We start from the raw sequence: 25,717 nt of genomic DNA, 5'->3' as shown, positions 1-25,717 counted from the left end.
CTTGTGTATTCTGTTCTGAATTATTGTGTGTGAGCAACACAGAGTTAAACTGCCCTGGACGTGCTCCTGCTAAAGGAACTCTGAGAAATCAGGGGCCATCTTAGCTGTGGGTTCGTCCTCAGGTGGCTGATGGGGCCTGTGCTGAGCCGTCCTCTCTGTCCTCAGAGTCCCAACCTGCTGTTACAAGCAGCAACAAAAACTTCATCCAAGCCCTTGACCCCTGTGCCAGGCTAACGAGCTTCTCTATTGATGGCTTCAGTGCCACGGGATGTGAGCTGTGGCTTCTGCGGTACAGCAAAAAATAAACATTTTGAGTCCAGAAGTCTGGGAAGGGCTGGCGCGTTGGAGGCGTGCTGTGCTCCTGGGGGAGGGCTTCCTGCAGAGTTCCTTCTGTCTTCCACAATCTTCTTCACAGAGCTCCGGCACTGGTGCCTGGGAGGCTTTGGCATGCTGCGGTGCAGCCTTTTTTGCTCTGCCTGCCCTGCTGTCCCTTGTCCCTTCCAGGACAGCTTTTCACTTGCTGCTCAATCCCTGCACAGCGACGACACCCCAGGTACCCGGTGTTGCTCTGTTGTGTTTTACTTTACACGCTGCTGTGGTTAGAAAGCACTGAGCTCAGGGGCGTCTTAGTCCAAAATTGCACAGGGATGTGAAAGGAACCAGTGTTAGAAAACTTTTAGGATATCATTAATAGCTGGAATAATTAATAAACAGATATTGTTTTATAGGTTTAATAGAGCACAGATGCTCTAGGAACAGTACTGACAGTTCAATGCAGTATGCACAGGTGCTCTAGGAACAATACTGACAGTTTAAGCAATTTAGGTAATGAAAAGCTAGACATAGATTAAATATATGTTAGAACATTTTGAGTCTCAGAAGTTTAAAAGTGAATTACGATGAAGATTATTCAGAAGGTAAGTAACCATGATGACCAAAGACTGCATCAGTGAACAGTGGTGTCTGAAGAGGAATTGGAATGGGATGATAACTAGTTAAAACTGTGGAATACAATGGATTTTTGAAATTGATGATGAATTGAGAGCTGAAAGTTCCTGGAAAATCACCGAAGACTCTTTGTACTGTATGTTATACCATCTATAGAGAGGGCGCTTTTCGTCAGCTGTGGCCACTCACTGAGGTGATGCCCCAACTCGTTGTAGATAAATCCAGCCTAGAGGTACCCACAGTCTGGTGAAATCCTTTAACATGGGACCTACTTCTTTCTGGTAATATAAATGCTCCAAAGTTCCAATTTCTGCCCTGTTGTTGCTGTGACGTAGGAAGGAGGTAATTTCCCCACTGAAGCACCGTGTGGTAAATACCTCTGCTCGGGTCAGACAGAAGGGTGGTGGGTCTGATGGAGGGGTCGGTCGCTAGTCCCAAGAGGTGCTGTGGGCTGCCCTGGCCGCGGGATGGTGCTGGAAAGCTGAGAAACAGCGAGTGGGTTGCGGCGGCCTAGATTGGTGGTGAAGGCTTGGACCCTTTCTGCTGGGAGTGTGCGTGGGGTCAGTCTGGCCAGGTGAGCCGGAGAGCAGGAAATCACAGATCCCAGAAACGAACAGTTTCAGCACGGTGTCCTGGGACATGTGGCTGTCAGCACGGCAGTAACACCCGCTCTCTGCGGGTGATGCCGAAGCTGTCAGGTGGCTGTTGCTGTGGGGCTGGTGGTGGCTGTTGTGCACGCTGCCCTGACCTGACCTGCCTTCAGCCACGCTGCTCTGTCCTGCTCACGCTGAGTCTCAACCCACCCAGGCTTATCTGCCTGTCCTAAAGTGCAGTCAGATTGGATGGAGAAAACTTAAAATTTATTCCAGAATTCACACTTCGGAGTTTTTTGTGTGCTTGCAGCTGGACAGGTTGTACCTCAGCTGATAGATGAGGTTGCAGAACCTCTTCAAAACTTTGAAACCCCCTCTGCTCTGCTCTTGTGAGATCCCCCCCTGCAGTGCTGGGTCCAGCTCTGGGGGCACCAACAGCAGAAGGACACGGATCTGCTTGGGCGGGGCCAGAGGAGGCCACGAAGATGCTCGGGGGGGCTGGAGCAGCTCCCCTGTGAGGACAGGCTGAGAGAGTTGGGGGGGTTCAGCTGGAGAAGAGAAGGCTCCGGGGAGACCTTAGAGCGGCCTTCCAGGACTGAAAGGGGCTACAGGAAAGGGGGGAGGGACTCTTGATCAGGGGGGTAGGGATAGGACGAGGGGGAACGGTTTTAAACTGACAGAGGGCAGATTTAGATGAGATGTAAGGAATAAATTCTTCCCTGTGAGGGTGGTGAGGCCCTGGCACAGGTTGCCCAGAGAAGCTGTGGCTGCCCCCTCCCTGGAAGGGTTCAAGGCCAGGTTGGACGGGGCTTTGGGCAGCCTGGGCTAGTGGAAGGTGTCCCTGCCCATGGCAGGGGGGTTGGGACTGGATGATCTTTAAGGTCTCTTCCCACCCAAACCAGTCTGTGATTCTGTGACTCAGATCTGAAACATAGATGTGACACTATCTCTGCTGCCAAGGCAGCCATGAACTCTGAAAGAAAAATCCATGCAAACCTGATTTCTTCAGTATAAACCTCAGAAACGTTTGCCAAGTGGCAGTGGCCTCAGGTGACTTAATTAAGTGGAAAATGCCATTTTTTTTACATTACTGGACTGTCTCAGCTGTCCCCATGCTAAAGCAGAGGCAGCAGGTTAGAGCAGCGGGTGTGATTCAGGCTTTCCAGCACACAGTGTTCTAGCTCATCTGCTTCCATCTTAAATTTTAAGAACCACTCAGAGGTCGCCCACCCAGCATCTTGTGGCCCCTAAAAAATTAAGGAGAACAGGACGTGTGGTGAAACCTTCCCAAAACACTCCAGCAACCTCTGGTCTGGTGGTCACGGCTGTGCTCACCCTCTGCTCCCTTTTCCCATTGTGAAGCCACGTGGGTCAGACCCTTCGACCGTCGCTCGTGGGTTTCCCCCCATGGCGCAGCGACGCCGTCCCTCTCATCCCCACCTGATCTCCAACAGCAGCACACCCCGCTCCCCCAACCCACAGACACCCGGGAGCTCACGGCCAACGTCCATACAGCGAGTGGGGTGGGTGGATGTGACTGCGCCGTGGGGTGGAACCGGGCAGGCGGGGCGGGACGGGGACGGGGGCGGGAGAGGTGGCGGTGGCAGCGGTGGTGGCAGCAGCATGCGGGAGTCACGGTTCAAGGACCACTTCTGGGTGAGTGGGGGGAGAAGGGACAGGACCCAGCCAGAGCCCGGGAGTGGGGTGGGTGTCACAGCTGGAGGCGAGGGATCACAGCTGGGTCGGGGGTTGGGGGGTGGGGGTCACCCCTTTCTGGTCAGAGTTGGCTCCAAAGCTGCCCTGGTGGTCCTGAGGTGGCTGTGGAAGGCTCTGAGCATCCCCCGGCAGGCGCTGCCCGTCCTGAGAGCCGTGGCTTCGAGACATGCCCCAGGCAGCCAAAATACGCCGTGGCGAGCTGCCGCTGCCGTGCTGGAGGAAGTTGGTGCCAGGCTGGGGACTGAGAATATTAATTGGCCACCGGTGAACTACTCGGAAACACCATGGCCAGAAAAGATCCCTCGATGTCGAGCTAATCCCAGGCTAGGAGCGAGTCCTTCGTGTGCTGCTGCCAGCTGCTGAGCTGCAGAGCAAAAGCCACGGTTCTGAGAAAGCCACGATTTACTCTTTTGAGTCTAAACGCTGCTTTTGGGAATGGAGAAGTTCTCAACAGCCACCGCAGAGCATCGGTGCTGTGGCTGCTCAGTTCCTCCTGGTGTGTGGGCAACTAGGAAATAAATGACAAAATTTTGCCTTTCGAGTCTGAAAGTCCCCATCCGTGAAGGGCACTCAGGGCTTTCCAGCTGATGCCTGGGAAGCTGCTCCCATCTTGCAGGACAGGGGAAAGGTCCGTGGGCCCTGGGTGGAGTGGGCACCGGGTCTTGGGCTCCTGCGTGTGTGGAATGAGAGGGGTAAGTGCAGAGCACCGGGCTCGCCCCACATCATTAGTGTGTTATCTGTCAAATATGTAAATCCCACATAGGTATCAAACCTGGCTTGGAAAATAAAGCCAGCTTTGCATCTGGCAGCTGTTTCACAGCTATTTGTTGCCAAGAAGTTTCCACAGTGCTCCCTTCGCAAATGTGCAGGAGGGGAGGGATGCGAGGGTGGTGGCAGCGTCTCCCAGGCTGGGGGGAATAACTGCGATGCCAGGAGTGCTGAGTAGACGTGGTTTGTCGTGCTTCGGTGGCGCGTTGGACTGAAGAAGAGCTCCTCGCCACGGGGCTGACTTTGGCTAGTGCTGCTCAGTTCGTTCCTCTCCTGCTGCGGCGTGGTGCTTTTTGAAGGAGGATCCTGAAGGAGAGAGCTCAGTGGGAGAAAATACAGGGGCATGAAACAAAGAAATTGACTCAACAGAAAAGTTTTTTTTACTGTTAAGTAGATATTTTTTATTACTAGTGCTGGGGTTGCCGTGGGGATTCTTCACCATAAAGGCTCCCAAGAATTAGCAAGGGACATCAGTTTATATATATACAAATACATATTCATTAGAGTTCCTGGAAAGGGGTGTCTTATGATAATGAGTTCCCAGAATTCATTTATATAGTCTGAGCATGCGTAATAAAAATAGAGAGGGGGTCTTCGGTGATCAAGGGAAGAAGTAAGCAGTCTTCCTCACAGTGTTCACCAGTTGACCTTCTTTCCAGAGCGTGTGCTGTGAAGTAAAGTCCAGGTGCCTTCTTCCTAAATCAGCAGAATCATCTTTCTTATAATAGGGTCTCTGTGTCTCTTTGTTCAAGTCGCCCTTATTTCAGTTTTCCTACTTTAGGAGTTGTCCAAGTGTCCATTGAAGGCCTTGAGTCTGCATTAGTGATTTATGTAGGGAGCCTAACGAGCGTTTTAATCTTACCTAAACAGACAAAGAGACTTAAGGAAACAGTTGAGGAGTCAGGAGTCCTTGAGAAACAAATGAAGCAAAACACGAGCAAAGCTTTCATACATCACAGTTTAGTCTTAATAATTATTAGAAATTCATTTGTTTGAGCCCTTTCAGGCAGGAGCTGCCCCAAGCCCTGATGGTGAGCAGGAGCTGGGATATTTCCTGGGGTGCTCATGCCTGCCTGGTCCCTTTTATAGCAAACAGATCTGTTTACTGAATAGTCCTCTTGCTGAGCCCAAAACTCTCAGTGTATCCAGGGATTTTGCTTCGCTTTTTTCTTTCCGAAGCCTGTGTGCTTCAGCTCCCCCTGACTGAGGAAACATGCCTGGGGCAGGCAGCTGGGGCAGAGGTTGGATGGGAGCGTGATGGACATGACTCAGTGGAGAGATCGAGGCCCTGCTGCGGTCGTTTGGCCCATGGAAAAGGCAGGTACCACCCCAAGCAGTCTCCACGCCACGCATGGGTGACTGTGCATCAGCTGTGAGGGCTGGGGAGGGAGAGGGGGAACTAGAAATGTGCAGAAGAAACAAAGTTAGGTGAGGTGCGAAGGGCTGCTCACCCAGCTTCGTTTGCTGTTGAGTGCTGTGAGAGAGCATAAACTTCCTCCTGCAATTTTTCCTCTTAAATTACTTTGCTTAAGCCGAAAAGGGAAGAAGAACTCTTCTTTGACAAAGCAAGTAATTTCACAGCGGTCAGATGGGAAAGGGGAGATTTTGGGAGGGTTCCAGGGAAAGGATGTTCCAGTTGATAGAACAAAGTCTGAAAAATAACCAAACCCCACAAAAGCTGAACCATTTTTGGTATTGCACCCTCCACCTTTGAAATGCAGCTGATTGTGAATGCTGACCGCAGAATTTCTTTGTGGGGATAAGCTGCAGCCCCCCTTGCTCTGCTGAGGTGGTGGGACTGTGCCTCAAGCCTTATCTGTGAACTAATTTAGCTTTAAACCCCGGAAGTTCTGTTTTTTCTCGGTGGGGGTACGTGTCTTTGTGTTTCTTTTACTGCCTGGAACCTGGTTCCTGTCAAAGTTCATGGTGTGATGCTCATGATGCGCTGCGGCGGGAAAGCACACTGAGACTTTGCTCTCTTCGTCCAAGTTTGCTTATGCTCCTAGGTCTCAGCACAAGATGATAAATTTCCTTAAATAAAGGGGTTTGCTCTTTTGCATCCTACTGAGGTCCAGAGGTGCCCAAAGATGCACGTCCATCGCCCCGAATGCCCTGGCTCGTGTGATGCTCCCTCCTGCAGCCTGTGCTGCCTGCAGCTGCCTGCAAAAGAGCTGTGCAAAAATAAAAATATGCCAAAGATCATGTTTATTTCCCCTTGCCCTGCCTGTAGTGATTGCCACAAGTTGAGCAAGTGCGGGGTTTTGTTTTCATTTGTTTTTGCAAGCTGCTGTTCTTCTTTTACTATACGAGGTCTCTTCTTTCCCTTTAATAATTTTCTTGCTACGTGCTTGGTTCTCCCCAAGCCTGTTCTTTCACAGTATTTCAGGTAACCCAACAGCAAAGCTTTGTGTCTCGTCAGAGCAGTTCGGTCCTGTAAAACTATGTGGGAAAAATAGAAATTATGATAATGCTAAAAACCACTTTTAAGTGTGATCTATTGGCTAACAGCTTGCAACTTGGAGTGTGGATTTTTGATCATTTTGCTTTTAATGAGACAAAACCAGTGCACTGCTCTCTGCAGCGTACTGCAGGGTGCATTGAAAAGAAGCATTTGGTAAAACATTTAAAAAATAAGCACATAATGCTGAAGTCTGGGTCCTGCTGACTCTCAGTGAGGTTGGCCTGGTCGAATGATTTTTGAAAATTGGACCTAGGTATCTAAATGTTTTAGGCACTCTCAAATATTTCTTTGTCATGCCAAGAAAAAGAGATGCTGCTAAAACAACCCATGGCTCAGGCAAGTCATCTGCAGTAAAAGCTGCACTGGCATATTTAATTTTCTAACAAAGCATGTGGCAAAGTATCTGAAAACACTTATTTACACCCAACACATCGGAAAGAGCTATTGCATCTCTTTTTGCAATGGCACAAAGGAAGCGTGGGGGAAAAATGCTTTGCCCCTCGTAGAGCAAGGGAGTGCTGGTGCCTTATGAGGCTGGCTGGGGATAAACTCCTTTTTTCTGTGTTCCCGCTGTCAGGGGATGGGGGAGGCTGCCAGCCCCTGGCTCCTCAGTTCATTCCCTGGTTGCTGACTCACAGTGTGATACTGGCTGGGCCGTTTCACTTCCCCTTACTCCTGCTTGTCCTTCTCTAAATGGGGACTGGCGTGTGGGGTTTATCTGCAGCGTTATGAAATTCTCAGGTCATCGTTTGAAAGGAACAAGGTGGGGTTTGCGGGAAGAAGTGATTGCGTCGAGGGGATGGTCTGTTGCTGTCAGTGTCTCTGGGAGAAGCAGGGTAGGTGTGTTGGCATAGGGGAAGTCAACTTCCAATGGAAAATTATTAATCAAAAAGCTGCTTTTTGCAGGATGCCATTCTCAGGTGGGCAAATTTGCAGCGAGTCCTTTTCCTATCTGCAATGAGTTTTGTCTGTCCTGTTGCACCCATCTGGTTATCGGATGGGGAGAAGCTGCAGCCTCTTGCAGCATCTCCTGCTCTCCTCACCCTGCTCCCTGCAACCACCAGCACAAGCCTTTTTCTTGGTCTCAGCAACCTTTGCAGGACCCTGAGAGATTCTGAACCTGTACTAACCATGAGCAAGAATAGCACAGCTATTTATTGTTGCATGGTGTTTTCAACTACTGAAATAGTGATGCAGTTCCTGCTGTCTTTATCTAGGCAGATAAGGCTGCAGAGAGATCCTAAGAGCTCTGCATAAATAAAGATCTTTCAAGCAATGGTTCATGAGCAGTGCAGTGCCCCAAACCTTTCATTTTTGGGAAGGCTGGGACAGACTGCTTGAGGGTAGGAAGGTTCTACAGAGGGATCAGGACAGGCTGGAGCAATGGGCCAAGGCTGATTGTGTGAGGTTCATCAAGGCTCAGTGCCGGGTCCTGCACTTGGGTCACAACAACCCCATGCAACGCTACAGACTTAGGGGAGAGTGGCTGGAAAGCTGCCTGGCAGAAAAAGGACCTGGGTGTGTTGGTCAACAGCCGTATGAACATGAGCCAGCAGTGTGCCCAGGTGGCCAAGAAGGACAATGGCATTCTGGCTTGTATCAGCAATAGCGTGGCCAGCAGTGACAGGGAAATGATCGTCTCCCTGTACTCAGCACTGGTGAGGCTGCCCCTTGATGACTGGGTTCAGTTTTGGGCCCCTCACTCCAAAAAGGCCATTGAATGACTCGAGCGTGGCCAGAGAAGGGCAACAGAGCTGGTGCAGGGTCTGGAGCACAGGTGTGATGGGGAGCAGCTGAGGGAACTGGGGGGGTTTAGTGTGGAGAAGAGGAGGCTGAGGGGAGACCTCATGGCCCTCTACAACTCCCTGAAAGGAGGTTGTAGCGAGGTGGGGGTCAGTGTCTTCTCCCAGGTAACAAGTGATAGGATGAGAGGAAATGGTCTCAAGTTGCTCCAGGGAAGGTTTAGATTGGATATTAGGAAAAATTTCTTCATCAAAAAGGTTGTGAAGCATTGGAACAGGCTGCCCAGGGCAGGGGTGGAGTCACCGTCCCTGGTGGTGTTTAAAAGACGTGTAAATGTGGCACGTGGGGACATGATTTAGTGGTGGACTTGGCAGTGCTGGGTTAACAGTTGGACTCGATGATCTTAAAGGTCTTTTCCTACCTCAAGGATTTTATGATTCTCTGATTCTCCTATGTCAATGGCTTTGTAGGGTGTGTTCTGGAGAGAGTTTTCCATGTAAAGTGGGGTAGAAGATGGAAATGTCAAGCTCAGCAGCTTGCCTTTTAGCTGTGGCTCACACAAGGTCATAATGTTACTTCAGATTCCCAGTAGAGCATTTTAGCTTCTCTTGGATAAAAGCACAAACAAACCCCAAAATATCACAACAAACACACAAATTCCTTCCCCTCATTGAGTCCATTGAGAGGATGGTGCAAATCCGGGCAGCAGGTTGGGAAGGGGGGGCATGTCCTGCTGAGCCCTGTGGGCTTGGGAAACATCAGCTGCTGCTTTGTCATCGGTTTGTAGTTGTAGTTTCCATGGGCTGTCCTCCAGATAGCACGTGGGCTCAGAGCTCTGCCCAGCGGGGAGGACCATGACAGCCGTGTGCTGCAGGGTGGGAAGAAAGATGTTCATCCTCCTGCATCCCTCTGGTTGAGGAGGGCTTGGTGCAACTCCCCATCCTCCATATTTGTCTTTGGCTTGGTTGATTATGTCTTTAAATCTTGTCCCTGCACCCATGGCTCTCTGCTTGCTGCGTTGCCCTTCCTCTTTCATTGCTCCCTGACAGCCCTGCCTTTGGGACATCCCACAGGCAGTCATGCAGGTCCTTTATATTCTTTCCATGCCAACATCTGCCCAGAAGGGTGCTGCAAAGGCTGGTTTCAACCCTGTCCAGCTCCTTCTGGATCAGGAGCTCCTCCTACCTTCCAAGTAGCTCTCTTGGAAACCTCCACTGTCTCTGTCACCTCCCATGTTTCAGATACACCTTGCACTGGGATGTCTGGTTCAGTCTTGGCACTTAGGAGATACGTGCTGGAATTAAACCCTTCTGCTGGAGGAGGACGAGTGATAAAATGAAGAGCTTAGTGCTCTTTTTGATGGATGCTCCCAGTTTTTCCCCTGGAATTTCTGCCTGGCGCAGCGAGCCCTGGTATCCCAGGCAGCAGGGTGGGGTGCAGGAGCCTTTGGGTGCCCCTGACATGCAGCAATGCGGGTCTGACCGCTCCATCCTGCCCAGGCTTTCAGTGACCGACAGTTGTTCTCTGCATCCATCTTATTTCCTTTGAAACCAGGGATAGGAAGTCAAGTTAGGACCTTCCTGTGTTTTGCAACTGAGGACTGACTTCAGTGCAAGCGTGTTTCCTTTTTCACAGACCTGATTAGCAAAGACACTGTGCAAACTGAGAACTAGTAGCGGGCTTATCAGTAATAAGCCCATTTTGGAGGGATGTTTGTGCTTTGTAAAGAAATAGAAAGTGTTTTGGTTTCTGCTTAGCCTCTGCTCCACAGTCCTCTCTTCCTGTGCATGCCACAGGCGGAGCAAAGCTGGTCTGGGATACCCGGGGTTTTCCTTCAGGTCCCACTCCACCAGATCTCCACTTCTTTCTTTCTGGTCACTGACATTCAAGTCATAGACTCTTTAGGGAAGTCAACATAATTAAATCCTTCATTTATCACAAATACCAGTCCTGTTCCTCCTCATTTCTTGCAAGAGGTATGACCTCCCGGGAAATCCCCCCTTCTGCTGCCCATATTTTCATCCCAGTTCTCTGCATACTCTCATCCTGGCTTCAAACATTTTTCTGAATCTCTCTGTCCTGCCATTATTCCTCTTCAAGCTTCTTAATAACCGTTTGTGACTTTTTCTTCCTTTCCCTGAGTTTCATATCTGCTCCTACCATTGCTTCCTTTCTGCAGCCTCTTTCCCTATATTTTTTGCTCCCGTGCTGTTTTGTGCAACACTGACTGGTCCTCTTTGCAGAAGATGACAGGTAGCACCTTCTGCTCAGCTCCCTGCATCTGCTTCAGGCTTCTTCCAGAGATGAAGGATTCATGGTCAAAGCATCTCTTCCTATTATGACAGCACTTAGGAGCCTTGCTCTTAGCCCGGGTCTCCAGGGTGGTAAATACTCAACAGTCATAGGGCAAAAATCCATTATTTGTCCTAATTTACTTCCTATTTGCTTCCAGGCATGGTTATGAGGAAAGAATGGGGTAGAGTTAGTCAACCTTCACCCTAGCCCACCTACATCATTGTGGCTCCACCTGTGGGTGGTGGAGGCAGGACCTCTCCATGGCTGTGATGTTTTGTGGGGAGTGAAGAAGCTACCCCTGTGTAATGTGTTGGAGGGCATACAGCAGTGGTGGGGAGGACCTGGTACTTAGGGAAATGATCTTTGCAGTGGTGTTTTGAAGTGATATGTGGGACAGTGTTGCTTTTTACAAGGCCAAAGAGAAGGCTGCTGCAGCAGCAGTCATTGGGTGCATCCATACATTACTGTGAGGGCAGCAAGAGAAGCCCATAGCTCAGTGATCCTGTGCAGGAAGGTCTGATAAATTCACCTCCAGTCCAGATATAGACTCCTACAGATGGATATGAAGATGATGCCCAGAATAGTACAAGTCACCTCCAACCAAGATCCATCTCCATGTCTGAAGAAACTGGGAGGAGCAGTAGTAAGAGGGGCTATATCTAGAGAATTGGAGGGTTCATAGTGTTTGATTTCGTTAAGTCAGAGCTGACAGCTAAGCTCCTAGGAGGAGATGCCATGTGCTGTGGGGCCAGCTGTGCTTAGGCCAGGGGGGAGCAATAGGATGTGGTAGGACTGAGCATTTCCATTTTCTGAAAGTCATGGAAATGCCTTGTCCCAAATTGCCACCGTTGTTCTCATTCTGGAGCCTCTCCCACCCCTAAAAGATCTTATCTCATCAAGAGGCCCTTGCACACTTGCTCCAAGCTGAGCCATCACTTGTGCAAATGCTGCTGAAGGTTGCAGTGGCTGTGGACTGCACTGATGAGGATGTGACTCCTGTTTTTGTGTTTTCAGAGTACGGATCTGACAAGCACAGTTGGCTACGACAGCATCATTCAACATCTGAATGACAGCAGGAAGAACTGCAAAGAGTTTGAAGACTTTTTGAAGGAAAGGTATGGAGCTGCCTCTGAAAACAGGTTGGGCTGACCTGAGAAGTGGGGTGGTGGCACTACTTCTCCTTATATTCCCAGTTAGGTTTCTGTCACGTTTAACGTGGATGTTTAACATCCACTGTATTAAACCACCTTTGATTTTTGGCTGATGAGGAGCTTGTTTTCTTACACTGTCCTTTCCTTGCATGGCTGGTGCTGTGGTATGGAGTCCATGCCAGGAATCCTCAGCTGCGAGGCAGTGATGGTGCCCAGAGTTTGATGCTCACCTTTTGAACTGTCTGTTAAAAAGAAAGAGGAATCAGGAGCAGTTTAATAATTCATTCTTACGTGTTGTCAGACCTCTGTACTGATGTGTTTGCAGCTGTTAGTGCCCTGCCCAGGCCACATGCTCTCCCATGAAGTTCACCTTGCAGTTCAGTTTGCAGAAGATCAGGTGAAGACCTTGGCATAGCAGAGGCACAGCTTTGTCCTGAATTTCTCTTTGTACACTATGGACAGCCCACAGATTTTATGTTAAAAAGTAGTAGCATTAGATAGTGCATTTATTAATCTGAGGATATGACCTAAGCAGAGGCTCTGTGGCTACAAAGGCACAACTGAGATGATCTGGCCCTTTGTTTCGACTTTATGGTTCACCTGGTTAGCAAAGGCTAAATATGAAGAGTGTGGTAGAATGACACTGAATGAATGTAATTTTGATATTGAGAACTGGAGAAAACAAACCTCTGAATACAAGACTTGGTACAAAACAGCCTGGAACAAATGTAATGGGGATGAAGAGGAGAAGAACCTGCAGTTAAAAGTGTCTAATGCACTGACATCTGTTTAGGCTGTAATCCCATGTTCCAGGAAAATTTGGGCTTTCCAGCTGCTCGAGGAACCACTTGCTGAACCCTGAGAACTGTGACAAAGGAGAAAGTGCAAAAGCCCTCCTCCACACCCTGTACCCCGTTCCTCTTTGCTGTTGAAGGAAGTGCAGGTTCCCACCAAAGTGTCTAGACAGGAGGACATTAGAGGCTGGACCTGGACTTGCTACTGGCACCCCTCTGAACATGACCCAGTTCTCCACGTACAGCACAGCTGTTATATGGTTTCAGCCACGGAGAACATGCCTGTTGGATGTGATGCTTTGTCTCAAAAGGAAGTTCATGGGAATATTGTTAGGTAGAGGAAAAATAATCAATTTATAATCTTTAGTTTTTTCACCTCCCTACATGCTTTTGGAGTTTTTAAAGAGTTAAGTTAGGTGAACCCAAACTCTAGAAATGAACAACATATGCATCTGCAGCAGTAGAGATACAGACATTTTAGGAAGCTGTTTATTTTATCCAGTAGACCTTCCAATGCAAGCCTCTAGCAGTACTTGTTTCTCTCCACTGACTGCAGGCATCTGGCTTGCCCAGATGGAGATACCTCCATTTGACCAAGCGAGTGCAGCCCTGGTTTTCTGTACAGATTTCAAAGCAACTGCAGAAAGATGGTTGTTCTTAGACTGCAACACACGGGCTTTCTTTCCCCCCGCCTCTTTCTTCCAAGAGGGGAGGACAATACAATCTCTCAAAGGTGTTATTTATGTTACCTCACAAGATGTGGCCTCTTCTTCAAGTGTTCTCCCTCAGAATCAGAGGCAGGCAGGAGAGACTACCTATTGCCTCATTTTAAAAAGTCCTGAAGAGCTGAAATGGCCCAGCTGTGTTTTGGGGTGCATGTATGGTGGCTGAGTGGGCTTTGAGGTCCCTTCTGTCCCATTTGGTTTAAATCAGACAAATCAGATTCCAAAGTACTTTGTGTGGATGGAACGACAGATGCTGATGGCCGAGATGCAGAAAATGTGTGATCACACGAGCCTTGTTCCTATAGGAAACTGAGCTAAAAACTACTCAGCTGACTCACCTGGCTGCATCTAGCCACCAGCTGCACTGGCTGCTTAGTCCTCCATCTCCTGTGGAGGTGGTCCTTGCACCCATCGGACATGGGGAGATGGTGAGAGCAACATATCAGGACCACAGACACAGCAAAACGAAATGTTTTCACTAGAAAGACTGTTGGGTAACTGCAAACAACAGTCTTCCTTCAGCGAAATGTCCACAGTTGGTTTGCAGCAGCTCAGGAGACAGTGAGGGTGTTAAGAGCAGGTCTTGGCCTCTGCTGAAAACAACTATCAGTTTCTGAAATAAGAACTTCCTCTCATTTCTTTCTTTCCCCAACAGGGCAATTATAGAAGAAAAGTATGGCAAAGAGCTCATTAACTTGTCAAAGAAGAAGCCCTGCGGGCAGACAGAGCTGAAGTAAGTTCACAGTCCTGTGTGTGTTTTGTTTTTATGGGTGTCCTTACCTGGAGCAAGGAAGGAGAAGGAAGGAGACTGTGAGAATCAAAACAGTGTTGAAATGTGATTGGGATGCTACCAGAAGATGATGTGAAATTGGTCTTGTGAATGAACAGTACACAGTTGGGTTGGGTTTTGCCAATAAATGAGTTGGACTCCACCACGTTCCCACCACCTGTAGACTAACCAAAGCACCGCAGACGCTCAGGCGAGATGTGGGCAGCAGAGGGCTGAGGATCATGAGACCTTGGGTTTGCTGCTGACTGCTTTTGTGTCTAGAGCTAAGTACAGGTACTTCCTTGACTCAAACCATGCAAATCTTCAAAGCCCAGCATGTTACCACCCCACAAGGGTGCTGTGGTCACTGCGGTTGGCTTCTTGAGTAGGTCTCCACTTCCCCAGTGACCCTTGGCACCTTCTGCTTCCTGCTTTGTTTCTGTACTTTATATGTGCCGGGTCTGATATTCTCTGATCATTTATTTACAGTTTCTGAGATCTTCATTGTACTATATTAATAGGGAGAAAAGTTCCCTACATTTCCAACCACTGGCCAATGCACCATGTAGAGGGTGTTCATATGTCCCAAACGATACTTTTAGGAGGTTGCCTGAAACATTTGTTATGAAAGTCAGGATTTTTAATAGCATCCAGTGTGTAGAAAGATGTGAAGTAGATCTCAAATCAAGTGAGCTGTGTTATACTTGCTGAGAGGGAAAAAGACAGAGGTGTAAAGATAATAAATAAACCTGCTTCGAGCTGCTTTGGCTGGCATCGAGTGAGGGACTTGCTCTCTGTTTTGGGACAGGTGCTTTGCTGATGCCTGCACTTGGCTGTGTCTTCTCACTCTTTTTAATGCTCTGCCTGTTTTTCAGCACACTGAAGAGATCCCTGGATGTTTTCAAGCAACGTAAGTAATTTTTCTTCTTCGTGTTTGTCAGGACACTTGGCAGCGCCAAAACCTGCAGGCAGCTGCTTAGGAAGAAAATGGCAGAGAAAGCTCCAAAACAGTGTGATGCTGGGGTCAGGCATAGGCTGTCCTCCTGGCCTGGCTCAGTTCAGCGTGTGAGGGATGGAGTGCTCCAGGGCATGGGTGCGAGAGGAGACCCACAGGGCATCCCTTTGGGGATCTCCTGGGCTTTTGGGGCTGACTGCAGCTCAGAAGTTGTGCTTGCACTGTACAACAGAATCTCAGCTGGAGTCTGTTGGACTGGCTCGCCTTGCTCTCTTCACACACATACACAGTAATTCACACCTCGAACACTGGGTTCAGTTTTGGGCCCCTCACTACAAGACAGACATCGAGGTGCTGGAGCGTGTCCAGAGAAGGGCAACGAAGCTGGTGCAGGCTCTGGAGCACAGGTGTGATGGGGAGCGGCTGAGGGAACTGGGGGGGTTTAGTGTGGAGAAGAGGAGGCTGAGGGGAGACCTCATGGCCCTCTACAACTCCCTGAAAGGAGGGTGCAGAGAGGGGGGATGAGTCTCTTGACCCAAGGAACAAGCGCCAGGACAAGAGGGAATGGCCTCAAGCTGCGCCAGGGCAGGGTCAGACTGGCTCTTAGGAAGGATTTCTTTGCAGAAGGGGTTGTTGGGCGTTGGAATGGGCTGCCCAGGGCAGGGGGGGAGTCCCCATCCCTGGTGGTGTTTAAAATACATGTAGATGTGGCACTTGGGGATATGGTTTAGTGGTGGACTTGGCAGTGCTGGGTTAATGGTTGGACTCGATGATCTTAAAGGTCCTTTCCAGTCTAAATGGTTCTGTGATTCTAATCAGAGCATCTAAAATATGACGCTTTGGACAACTTACATCATCCCTTCACTGCGATGTGTCACAGCCCGCTGGGGTACAGGCAGCCAGCATCCATACCTCAAGGTCTAGCACTCTGCCATCCTGTGCTGAGTCCACTCTTTGCCGCAGCCAGGTCTGTCTGCTGCCCTGAACCTTGGTGGCCAGCACCTCCCTAACAAGGCTCAGCCCTTCAAACACTAAGCTGAGTGTTTGAAACGGAACTGGGGCTTGAATCATGAGCTATAGTTGGGCTTAGCTCCCTTGACAAACTTGCTGGGGTGGTGTTTTGTGGTATGGTTGCTCTCCTTCAGCAAGATGAGCCTGACATTTTTTAGCATTATTTTTTCTGTGCCCCAAGTTGGTTGCCTGCTAGACTGGGCCAACACTTCCTACAGACAGCTGCTTCAGGCTGTGATGTGTCCAAATGTGCCTGAATTCATCTGGTTGAGGGGGAGATGTGAATGGTCATTTGAATAAACTCTTTTGATATGAGTTTTCTTAAACTGAAGGGCAGGCCCCAGCAGGACTGATCCTGAATAGCTCCTCACGTAGGCTAGTGCTGCTCGGAGGCTGCTTCAGAAGTGCTGCTGCTTTTACACATTTCTGCAAGGGGATGGATGATGTGGAGTCAGTCTGATGTCAGCTACAAGTTGACTTGAGCAACAGAGTCTTTTTAGGTATATATATATATTTTTAATTTTTTTTCATTGCAGAGATAGACAATGTGGGACAGGGTCACATCCAGCTGGCACAAACCCTTCGGGAGGAAGCAAAGAAAATGGAAGACTTCAGGGAAAAGCAAAAACTGCATCGGAAAAAGGTCAGGCACTATAGGAGTGCATGCCTTTGCCACAGGGTGTTGATCCTGCCCCGGCAATGGGCTGCTCCTGGCCGGTGTTTCCTGCCATGCCCTGGCCCCCGCTGTGCCCCCGGTGACTGCTGCTGCCAGGAAGCCCTGAGCTCCTTCCTACGTGTTGCAACCGTGTTGGTGAACTGTGCAGCAACCTCTGACTTCCTCCTTCTCACTGCCATCTCCTCCTTTGCGCACCTTCTCAGCAGGGGCTCAGATCCAGGGTTTCCAGCCTAAACGAGAATTTTTTTAAAGCATGTATATAGAATCATAGAATCATTTAAATTGGAAAACACCTTTAAGATCATCGAGTCCAACCATTAACCCAGCACTGCCAAGTCCACCACTAAACCATGTCCCCAAGTTCCACATCTACACGTATTTTAAATACCTCCAGGGATGGTGTCTCCACCACTGCCCTGGGCAGCCTGTTCCAATGCTTGGCAACTCTTTTGGTGAAGAAATTTTTCCTAATATCCAACCTAAACCTTCCCCTGGAGCAACTTGAGGCTGTTCCCTCTTGTCCTATCACTTGTTACTTGGGAGAAGAGACCGACTCCCACCTCGCTACAACCTCCTTTCAGTTGTAGAGAGTGGTAAGGTCTCCCCTCAGCCTCCAGGCTAAACCCCCCCAGTTCCCTCAGCTGCTCCTCCTAGGACTTGTGCTCCAGACCCTTCACCAGCTTCATTGCCCTTCTTTGGACACACTCCAGCCCCTCAATGTCTTTCTTATAGTGAGGGGCCCAAAACCGAACCCAGTGTTCGAGGGTGGCCTCACCAGTGCCGAGTCCAGGGGTAAGATCCCTTCCCTGTCCCTGCTGGCCATGCTAGTGCTGATACAAGCCAGGATGCCATTGGCCTTCTTGGTCACGTGGGCACACCGCTGGCTCATGTTCATATGGCTGTTGACCAACACACCCAGGTCCTTTTCTGCCAGGCAGCTTTCCAGCCACTCTCCCCTAAGTCTGTAGCGTTGCATGGGGTCGTTGTGACCCAAGTGCAGGACCCGGCACTGAGCCTTGTTGAACCTCACACAGTCGGCCTTGGCCCATCGCTCCAGCCTGTCCAGATCCCTCTGTAGATCCTTCCACCCTCAAGCAGATCAACACTCCCACACAACGTGGTGTCATCTGCAAATTGACTGAGGGTGCACCCGATCCCTTCGCCCAGATTACTGGTAAACATGTTACAGAACTGGCCCCAGTATAGTGCTGTATGATTCCCATAGGGTCTGCTAAATTTGGCAAGCCTTTTAAGTTCTTCCGGCTTGAGATTCCTTTGTCTGGAAAATGAGGAAAAACTGCTAGAACCAGGGGCTGGTTTGGACCTTGCAGAGGGGAGCGGGCTTCCCAATTCTGTCAGACCATATGGAGTCAATAGAGTACTGTGTATTGCTAGGATTGCATTTGTAGGCCACCTTTGCATACCCCAGTGAAAGCTTAGATAGAATCATAGAAAGATGAATGTCTCAGATGGGTTTTGTGAAGACGGTTTGGGTAGAAGAGGGTCCTTAAACCCATCTCAGTCTGTGCCTCTTCCTTTTCTAAGCTACGTAGTTCATCCTGGAGCTTTGATGGTCAGTGATGTGCTGACTCTGGATCTGTTGTCTTCACAGATAGAGCTGATAATGGAGGCAATTCACAAAAACAGGAATTTGCAGTACAAGAAGACCATGGAGGTAAACCAAGTGTGCTGCTGTTTCTTGCTGCATGGGTTAATGCTGCTGACATGCATATGCATGGTGCTGGGGCTGACTTAAATGTGAAGGTCTTCCTCTTCTGCTACAAGTCCCTGCGTTGTGTCTGCATGAGTGGTGTACAGGGCATGCTCAGCAAAATTGAAGACTATAAGTGGGACATGTCTGGTGTTAGCCTTGCAGCGGTTGATAAGAGTAATTTAGATGTAATGGACTTGATTGCCATGAGCTTTTCATCTTGCGTGAAGAGCAGCTTGTCTCGTAAGCTCAGTTTTGCCCAGGCAGTAGGGCACCTGGGACCTTGTGTGCCATCCCCTGCTCAGCTGTCAGCCTGCACCTGCCTCCTCACTCGTAGGCTGTGCTTTCCTCCAAAGCCTCCGGCGAGCTGTATTTGCATCTCATTGCTTGCTGACATGTTCCTGCCCCGTTTGGTGGCTCTCCTAGGCCAAGCGGCTCTACGAGCAGCGCTGCAGGGATAAGGATGAGGCGGAACAGGCTGTGCACCGCAACGCAAACCTGGTGACGCAGAAGCAGCAGGAGAAGGTACAGAGAGGGGGGTGGCCGTGGGGCAGGAGGAGAAAGTGGTGTCTCTTCTTGCAGCTCTTCTGCCCCATCCCTCTTTTCCCAGCTCTGGGGTTTGGGGTGAGACAGGAGGGCTGGTGATGTTCCCTGTTTGGGCTGCAGTGCTGTTGGTGATGCACCAAGGCTCTCCTCTACTTTTCTTCTCTCTTTAATTTTTGGCAGCTGTTCCTGAAGCTGGCTCAGACGAAATCGGCTCTGGAGGACTCTGGTGAGTGTGGAAACGGCAGCGTTTGGAGGGCGAGGGCAGTGTTTCCTGGGGCAGGGGTTTGTGAAGTTGTGGCAAGGCTCTTGGGCAAGCTCCAGCTCTTGGGTCAGGCATGGCTCCTCAGAAACATGTGCCCAAGATACCAGAGGTGGGCACCTGCCCTGGAGAAGCCTTCGTGGTCCCACCAAGGCTGCTCCCATGGCATGACCCTCTGCCATGCTGTGCAGCTCTGTTCCCTTGCAGTGCCCACCCATAGCTGACCTCACAAGTTACTGCTGATTTCTCCATGACATCCCAGGCATTCCAGGCTTCACATATTACCTTCTAGTGAAGGTTTTTTTCTAATCAATGTTAGTCAGATGACAATGTGATTTCTTTTGCAGACAGGAGTTACCAGCAGAACGTTACCACACTGGAGAAGATTCGGGAAGAATGGCAGAAAGAGCACATCAAAGCTTGCGAGGTAAATGCCCCCAAACACCTTCATATGGCAGTGTAGTCCTCTGGATGTCCATCCCCTTGCTGCAGAGGTCAGGGACAGAGCAGATTTGCCTTCTGTGTATTCCTCTGGCAGATGTTGCAGCTAACTCTGCGTTTGTCTCACACATGGCTTCTGGATTCAATGTCCCACTACTTCGAGGTTTCCACTCTTTCTTTGTTTTTATTTTTTTTCTTCCACCACCTTTTAAAATTGACAGTCAATGCACTAAGTAGTGACATTTTTGCCCATTACCTGCCTGCACGTTCAGTGTTGCCATTGCCTTGAACAGTCATGGTCATGGTCACCTCTGCACACCTGGTGACTTGAGGCCCATATGTGCTGTAGCTGCAAGACCACCCAGCAGACTGAAACTGTGAAAGACTTTAAATGACTTTGCAGCAGAGGCTGGTGGCGGGCTGCGGACACAGGGTGGGTGAAGTCATCCTCATGCACCAGGAGGCCTTCGCCTTTCCTCTTATGGACCACGTGGTAGTGTGGGAACCCCTCCGAGCGGTTCTATCTGCCTAAAGCAGACTGTCTCATAGCGAAGTGGTCTAGAAAGGATTTTTAGCATGTACTGGGGAAGTCCAGAGCTGGTGGTGAGAGGACCGCACGTGGAGCTGCTTTGCTGCTGACCTGTCTCTTGCAGCCGCCTGTGATCTGTGACCAACCATAGAGAGGGATTGCAGAGATCCAGGTTTTATCCCAGGTCTGCTGCAAGCTTGCAAAAGGTCTGCCCATCTCCAGCCACAATAATCCCTTCCCAAGCTATTTCTCCTCAGGCTTCTATTTTACTTTTTCCTTTGAAGTGGAATTTGCTGTCTCTTCTGTGTGGTGTGCGCTGGTGTCTCAGTGCTGGTGTGCTTTTGGTGTCTGAGGTCTCCAGAAGCCTCCCTCGTGGTGGGGTGTGAGAAGCAGTAGTTTCAGTTCTGCAGGTGGATCACGTGCAGGTTTCCCCCTTGGTGTGTTGCAAAGATCATGACTGATAACAAGTGCATATGTACACTTGGGATGAAAGGTTATCTTTCATGGAAATGTATAAAGGCACGTGAAATTGAGGTCTACCAGACAGCAGACTTCAAAAGACTTGGGTTTAAACCTGATTGGAAAAGGTTTGGGCAGGAAACAGGGAGAAGACCAACCAGTCAATGCCTCTGTTTTCATACATCCCCAGTGCTTTTTTATTGCTCTGTACCTGTGGGAGTGAAGTGAGCTGGGTCTGCAGGACCATGGGGTGCATAGGGAACGTACATTGCCTTTAGAAGCTGGCTTGGTCTCCCCAGAGGGTGCAGTATGCTGGGTGACCACATCCACATCGGTCCTGCAGACCTTCCTGAGCTTAACACTCATCTTTGAAATACCTGGTTGGGGAGAGGGATGATTTCTCCTCTGGACAAACTGGAGGACCTGTGGTTTCCATGTTTCCTACAGGATACCACCACCACCTGCTGCTCAATGAGGACAGTTGTCTTTGTAGTCACACTTGGGGATGAGAAACATTCAGAATACAAAAGATTTGCTCTTGTTTTAAAGACATTAGGGCTGGTTTGTCTGTGTCGTTCCAGTTCTTTGAAACTCAGGAGTGCGAGCGGATCAACTACTTCCGCAATGCCCTCTGGCTTCATGTCAACCAGCTCTCCCAGGACTGCGTCCAGAATGATGAGGTATGTCAAATGAAGATCTCTCCATACCTTCATTTTTCAGAGCCCAATTTGCTTTCCTGTGCACTGAGCTGTGTTATGTCTGAGTTGGGCTGTGGCCTTTGATCAGCCACTAGACGTCCCCATGAGTGTGCAGGCAGAAAGTTTTGGTCAGAGCGCTTGCAGATGAGGTTTCCTCTGGGATTCCCACAATTTCTGAGGGTGGTGACACACTGGAACAGGTTGCCCTGTAAGGTTGTAGATGCTCCATCCCTGGAAACATTCAAGGTCAGGTTGGACGGGGCTTTGAGCAACCTTATCTAGCTGAAGACATCCCTGCTTATTGCAGGGGGGTTGGACTAGGTAATCTTTAAAGGTCCCTTCCAACCCAAACCATTCTGTGATTCTATGATTCGCCTACCATTGACGCTTGTGTCCTGGGTGAGCACTGGGCTTTTACCCCATGTGTGATAAATGATCGGAAAAAAACCTCTTGTTTTTTCAGTTGATGTCTAGAAATGCTTTTTTTTTCTCTTTGGCAGAAATATGAGGAAATCCGCAAGAGTTTAGAAATGTGCAGTATTGAGAAGGATATTGATTTTTTTGTAAGTTTACGCAAAACTGGAAGTTTGGCTCCAGGTAAGAGTTCAGTACAATCTCACAAAGTAGTGCTGACTTCCCTGTACTTTTCATGGAGCTGCTGCTCTGATCAGCATCAGTTTAGATGCAAAAAACATCGATATTGCAACATCCCTCCTTTCACTCACTGACATGCAGCACTAGTCTGCCACTTATCACCAGTCACTGAAGATAATCGCCCCTTTCTGTAACTTTTAATTTCCCAATTAGGCATTTTCCCAGAGAGGGGAAAGACTTAGCAGCTGAATGTTAGTATGAAAGTAGTTTATGACTACAAAAGGTCTGACTTTACTATTGTTAACTTCTCCTAGCTCCTGTTGTTTATGAAAACTACTATAATACACAGAGAAATGCAACTCCTGTGAGAAGTCCGGTTCCTGTACCTATATCAAGGTAAGGGACATTAACACATACAATTGCAATTGCTATTGGAGATGATGCTCTCCCCCCAAAACCCCATATTTTGTTGCTTTCCGTCTATTGGAGGCTTGGGAGTATTAGAGGAAAATATTTCCCATGCTATGTAGTCCATCACAGCAGGAGTTATGCCAATGTGCTGCCTACTATAAGCTGTTCAAAAACCTCCTTAAGCCAGTCAGAGGTTTTTGCTCCCCCTTTTGGGGTCGTTTCTCCCTTCTCATGGTTGAGAATCTATTCTGAAAGTGCTTGTGGTGAGGGTCTCCTCATTTTTTCTTGTACCAAGCCTATTCCAGAAGTCCTTTGCGTGGAAATGAGAGGCTGCGGTGCTTGGACAGCAGAAAAGCAAGGCAGCCTGGGGAACACTAGAGTTTCATGTCTCTGGGAACTATCTGAGCCCCCTTCCAGAGCAGCCTTTGATACCAGAATGAAACCTTCTGAGCTTCCCTGCATGGTTCTCCATGTGGTCTGTCTCTCTGAGGAGAGGTGGATCGATTAAAAGCGTGCATGGGTAGAGGGAGAAACAGCAGATCCTGGGACAGAAGCTGGGCAGGGAGGACACGGTGAAGGATGCTTCTGCCGGAGGGGGAAGATGACGATTCAGGGCTGAAGACTGTTGCTAAAGATGAGTGTGCCACTTTGACTGTCACACTGGGAGAGGAGTCATGTCCAATTATGGCTTCCTGATGTCTCACTCTGGGCAAAGGCATGTAAAAAGGCATGCCCTGAGGCTCCCTTGTGAATATTTCCTGAACTTAGTGCTTTCTCATCACTTTTTCATCTCCCTCACTGTATCAGCTTCAATTTCCATGTTTGCCAAGCAGCCTGTTGGTGGTGAGCCCACCATGACACGCCTTGGTACCAGGCCTCCATAAAGCCCAGCCTGGCCAAACCTCTTGCTCACCCACCAGCTCTGGTAGGGCAGTTGGGGAGCGCAGGGACAGGGCAATGCAGATCCTCAGCTCTGTGTTTCCTTCTGTGCAGGAGGGGACCTCTGCCCACCCCGACCAGTGCGCCAGGTGAGTTACTTGCTTTATGGGGCTTCTGGCTCCACAGAGGAACTCTCTGCTTTTGCTCTTCCTCATCAGATCATGAGCTGTCTAAAGGGATTGCTTTAGGTAAAGCTCTTGGGCTCTAAGTCCAGTCCGCACTGCGATGCTGGGAAGTTGGGCACTGACTCTGGAGGCAAGGTTTCACCCAGGAGAAGTTCTGATCAAAGCCCTGCATGCGGGCATTTCTGAAGCTTAAGGATGTCTAAGCTTGGGATCCCACCAGTCTCTGCAGTTTGGACCTTTCTCTGCTTCAACAGCACGAGCTGTATCATTCCCAGGGTCACTTCAGCGATGGGATACTGCAGCGGGACTTGGTAAAATGAGGTCCTGCTTTGGCTCTTTGGCAAATCAAGTCATCTCTTTGAACTTCATTCACCCTTGCCTCCCATCCCTTTAACACGGGTGGCCAGTACGTGGTGTTTCTGTCCTGTGTAAAGTCTTGTAGCAAGCACTTCTCATGAGCAGACCTAACTTTTTTTGTGCTCTACGTCTCAGGTGAGCCTGATTATGCCACAGTCGACGGCTACAGCTTGATACATCACTAATAGCCACAGTAAGTACTCACATTTGGTGGAGAAAGGATTTAATGAGATGCGCCAGGGAAGGTTTAGACTGGATATTAGGAAGCATTTCTTTACAGAATGGGTAGTCAGGTGTTGGAATGGGCTGCCCAGGGAGGTCGTGGAGTCCCCATCACTGGAGGTGTTTAACAGTCGGGTCGACATAGCACTTAGGGATATGGTGTAGTTGGGATCTGTCAGTGCTAGGTTAATGGTTGGACTAGATGATCTTCAAGGTCCTTTCCAACCTAGATGATTCTGTGATTCTGTGTAGCTACACAGAGGAGGGACAGTGGAGAAAGAAAGGCCACTGGTTAAGGCATGACATTTTGAGGTGGCTGACTGGGAGCGATGATGATGTCAGCCCTCCCATCACCTGTCTGAGCTGGAGCTGTGGTTTAGATGCTGTTGATCCTGTTCTGTAGGTTCTCCAGGCAGAAGACACTGTCGGTCTGGACAGCATGGCAGAGGTGGTGTTTCCAGTTATTCCCAGCTGCGCAGAGTTGAAGTGCTTCTCCATTTTAAGAAAGTATTTAAGGACTCTGATAATTACTTATACATTCAGAAAGTGCCTACTGAAAATCTGTGCCTTTGATCAGCCAACTCCTTGGATGGATATCCCATCTTCACACTCATGAAGAAAAGGAATACAAGCCATGGACCCAGACACAGGGCTGATCTGTGTCAGAAGAAGTTTTTGATTTGAAGTTCTTCTAAAGTGCAGCCATCTAGGAGAGGCTGGAGCCTCCCACTCCCCAGATAACTTCAGAAGTCATACATGCTGAGCAGAGCGCTGCGTGAAGTTTTGAGCACGCTGGCTTGTGTTCATGGCATATGTATTCCACTCAGATCTCAGGTTATACTTTTCCCCATTTCTAAAGTCTTTCATTAATGGTAATTACACTTATAATTTAGGTTTAATTTCGCTTGTGTCTCTCAGGGCACTTACTTAGAGGAGCACCAACAGTTACACCATGTGTCTGGCTTAGCTGTAGATGTGCTCCAGGCTTAAGTGCTGCTACTGGAAGCTGATTTGCATCTTGCCTGGTGCAGCAGTCCACGGTGCAGCTACCTAGTGAGAGGCTGTGCTGCTACAAACATGCTGCAAACTGCTGCACCTTGTAACATTGTTGGGGATCTGAAGGACGTTGGTCCAACCGCCTCTGCAACTAGAGGCTTGCGTTTTTTTAGGTTCATAGTATAGCTTGGCCCTGATAGGCTCTGAAAACCCCCATTTGATTAACTTCTGGGAATCCCTAAACTGTGGACTTGTTCTGACTGTGCACCAGTGGAAACAAACTTAGCTACTAATGCTGGGCTGGAGCCATGAAACTCGTTTTCTGAACAAGTCTCCTCAAAGTTTCTGCCCTTTTTGTTACTATATATATGATATGGCTTTGATTCAGAAGCTCACATGCCTCAGGGTTGCTGGTCTCTCCGAAGTCCCTGTGTGCAGCGTTGCTTAAGAGCTCCTCAGTGCCTTATGACACTGGACACAGGGACACAGGACACGAAGACAGTTTAGCTGTCTAAACCTGGTGCCAGGTGGCTAACTTTGGAGCAACAGGAGTTGCTCGTTGTATGATGTTCTTCAAGTTGAATCTGCATGATTTCAGTGTGTGCCTAAGCTCCCTGGTCCCTGGGGCTTTTACTGTATTTCCGTGTGCAGAGAAGATCACGGTGAGCTTTAACATCTGTCCTGCTGCATTATAATGCACTATGCAAAGTGCACGTGTCAAGGAACCAGTTGTCCTGTTTTATTTCTGAAAGACCAAGTGTACAAATATTCTTCTAAAGGAGCCTGCTGTAGACTTAGTTCTTTAAATACATATTTTAAAAATAA

The 25,717-nt window shown here is 49.1% G+C and overlaps 1 protein-coding gene across 2 annotated transcripts; it reads left to right on the top strand.

Moving 5' to 3' along the window:
* Nucleotides 1-3,142: 3,142 nt before the first annotated feature.
* PSTPIP2 (proline-serine-threonine phosphatase interacting protein 2) lies at nt 3,143-25,717 on the top strand. Of its 2 annotated transcripts, XM_074856616.1 has the most exons (15): nt 3,143-3,197; nt 11,539-11,639; nt 13,850-13,927; nt 14,839-14,873; nt 16,466-16,572; nt 18,218-18,280; nt 18,743-18,841; nt 19,043-19,088; nt 19,469-19,548; nt 21,132-21,230; nt 21,749-21,845; nt 22,157-22,238; nt 23,247-23,281; nt 23,810-23,867; nt 24,300-25,717. In XM_074856616.1, the coding sequence occupies exons 1-14, from the start codon at nt 3,165-3,167 to the stop codon at nt 23,857-23,859; spliced, it is 1,005 nt and encodes a 334-aa protein (XP_074712717.1). In that variant the 5' UTR covers nt 3,143-3,164; the 3' UTR covers nt 23,860-23,867; nt 24,300-25,717. The 2 variants fall into 2 exon arrangements, with proteins under 2 accessions (XP_074712717.1, XP_074712718.1); XM_074856617.1 differs by lacking the exons at nt 3,143-3,197; nt 11,539-11,639 and adding an exon at nt 13,544-13,622.

This window comes from Strix uralensis, chromosome Z (genome assembly GCF_047716275.1).
Source record: "Strix uralensis isolate ZFMK-TIS-50842 chromosome Z, bStrUra1, whole genome shotgun sequence".
NCBI lineage: Eukaryota > Metazoa > Chordata > Aves > Strigiformes > Strigidae > Strix > Strix uralensis.
Note: the sequence above shows the minus strand (reverse complement) of the source record. Positions and strands in the feature narration are given on the sequence as shown.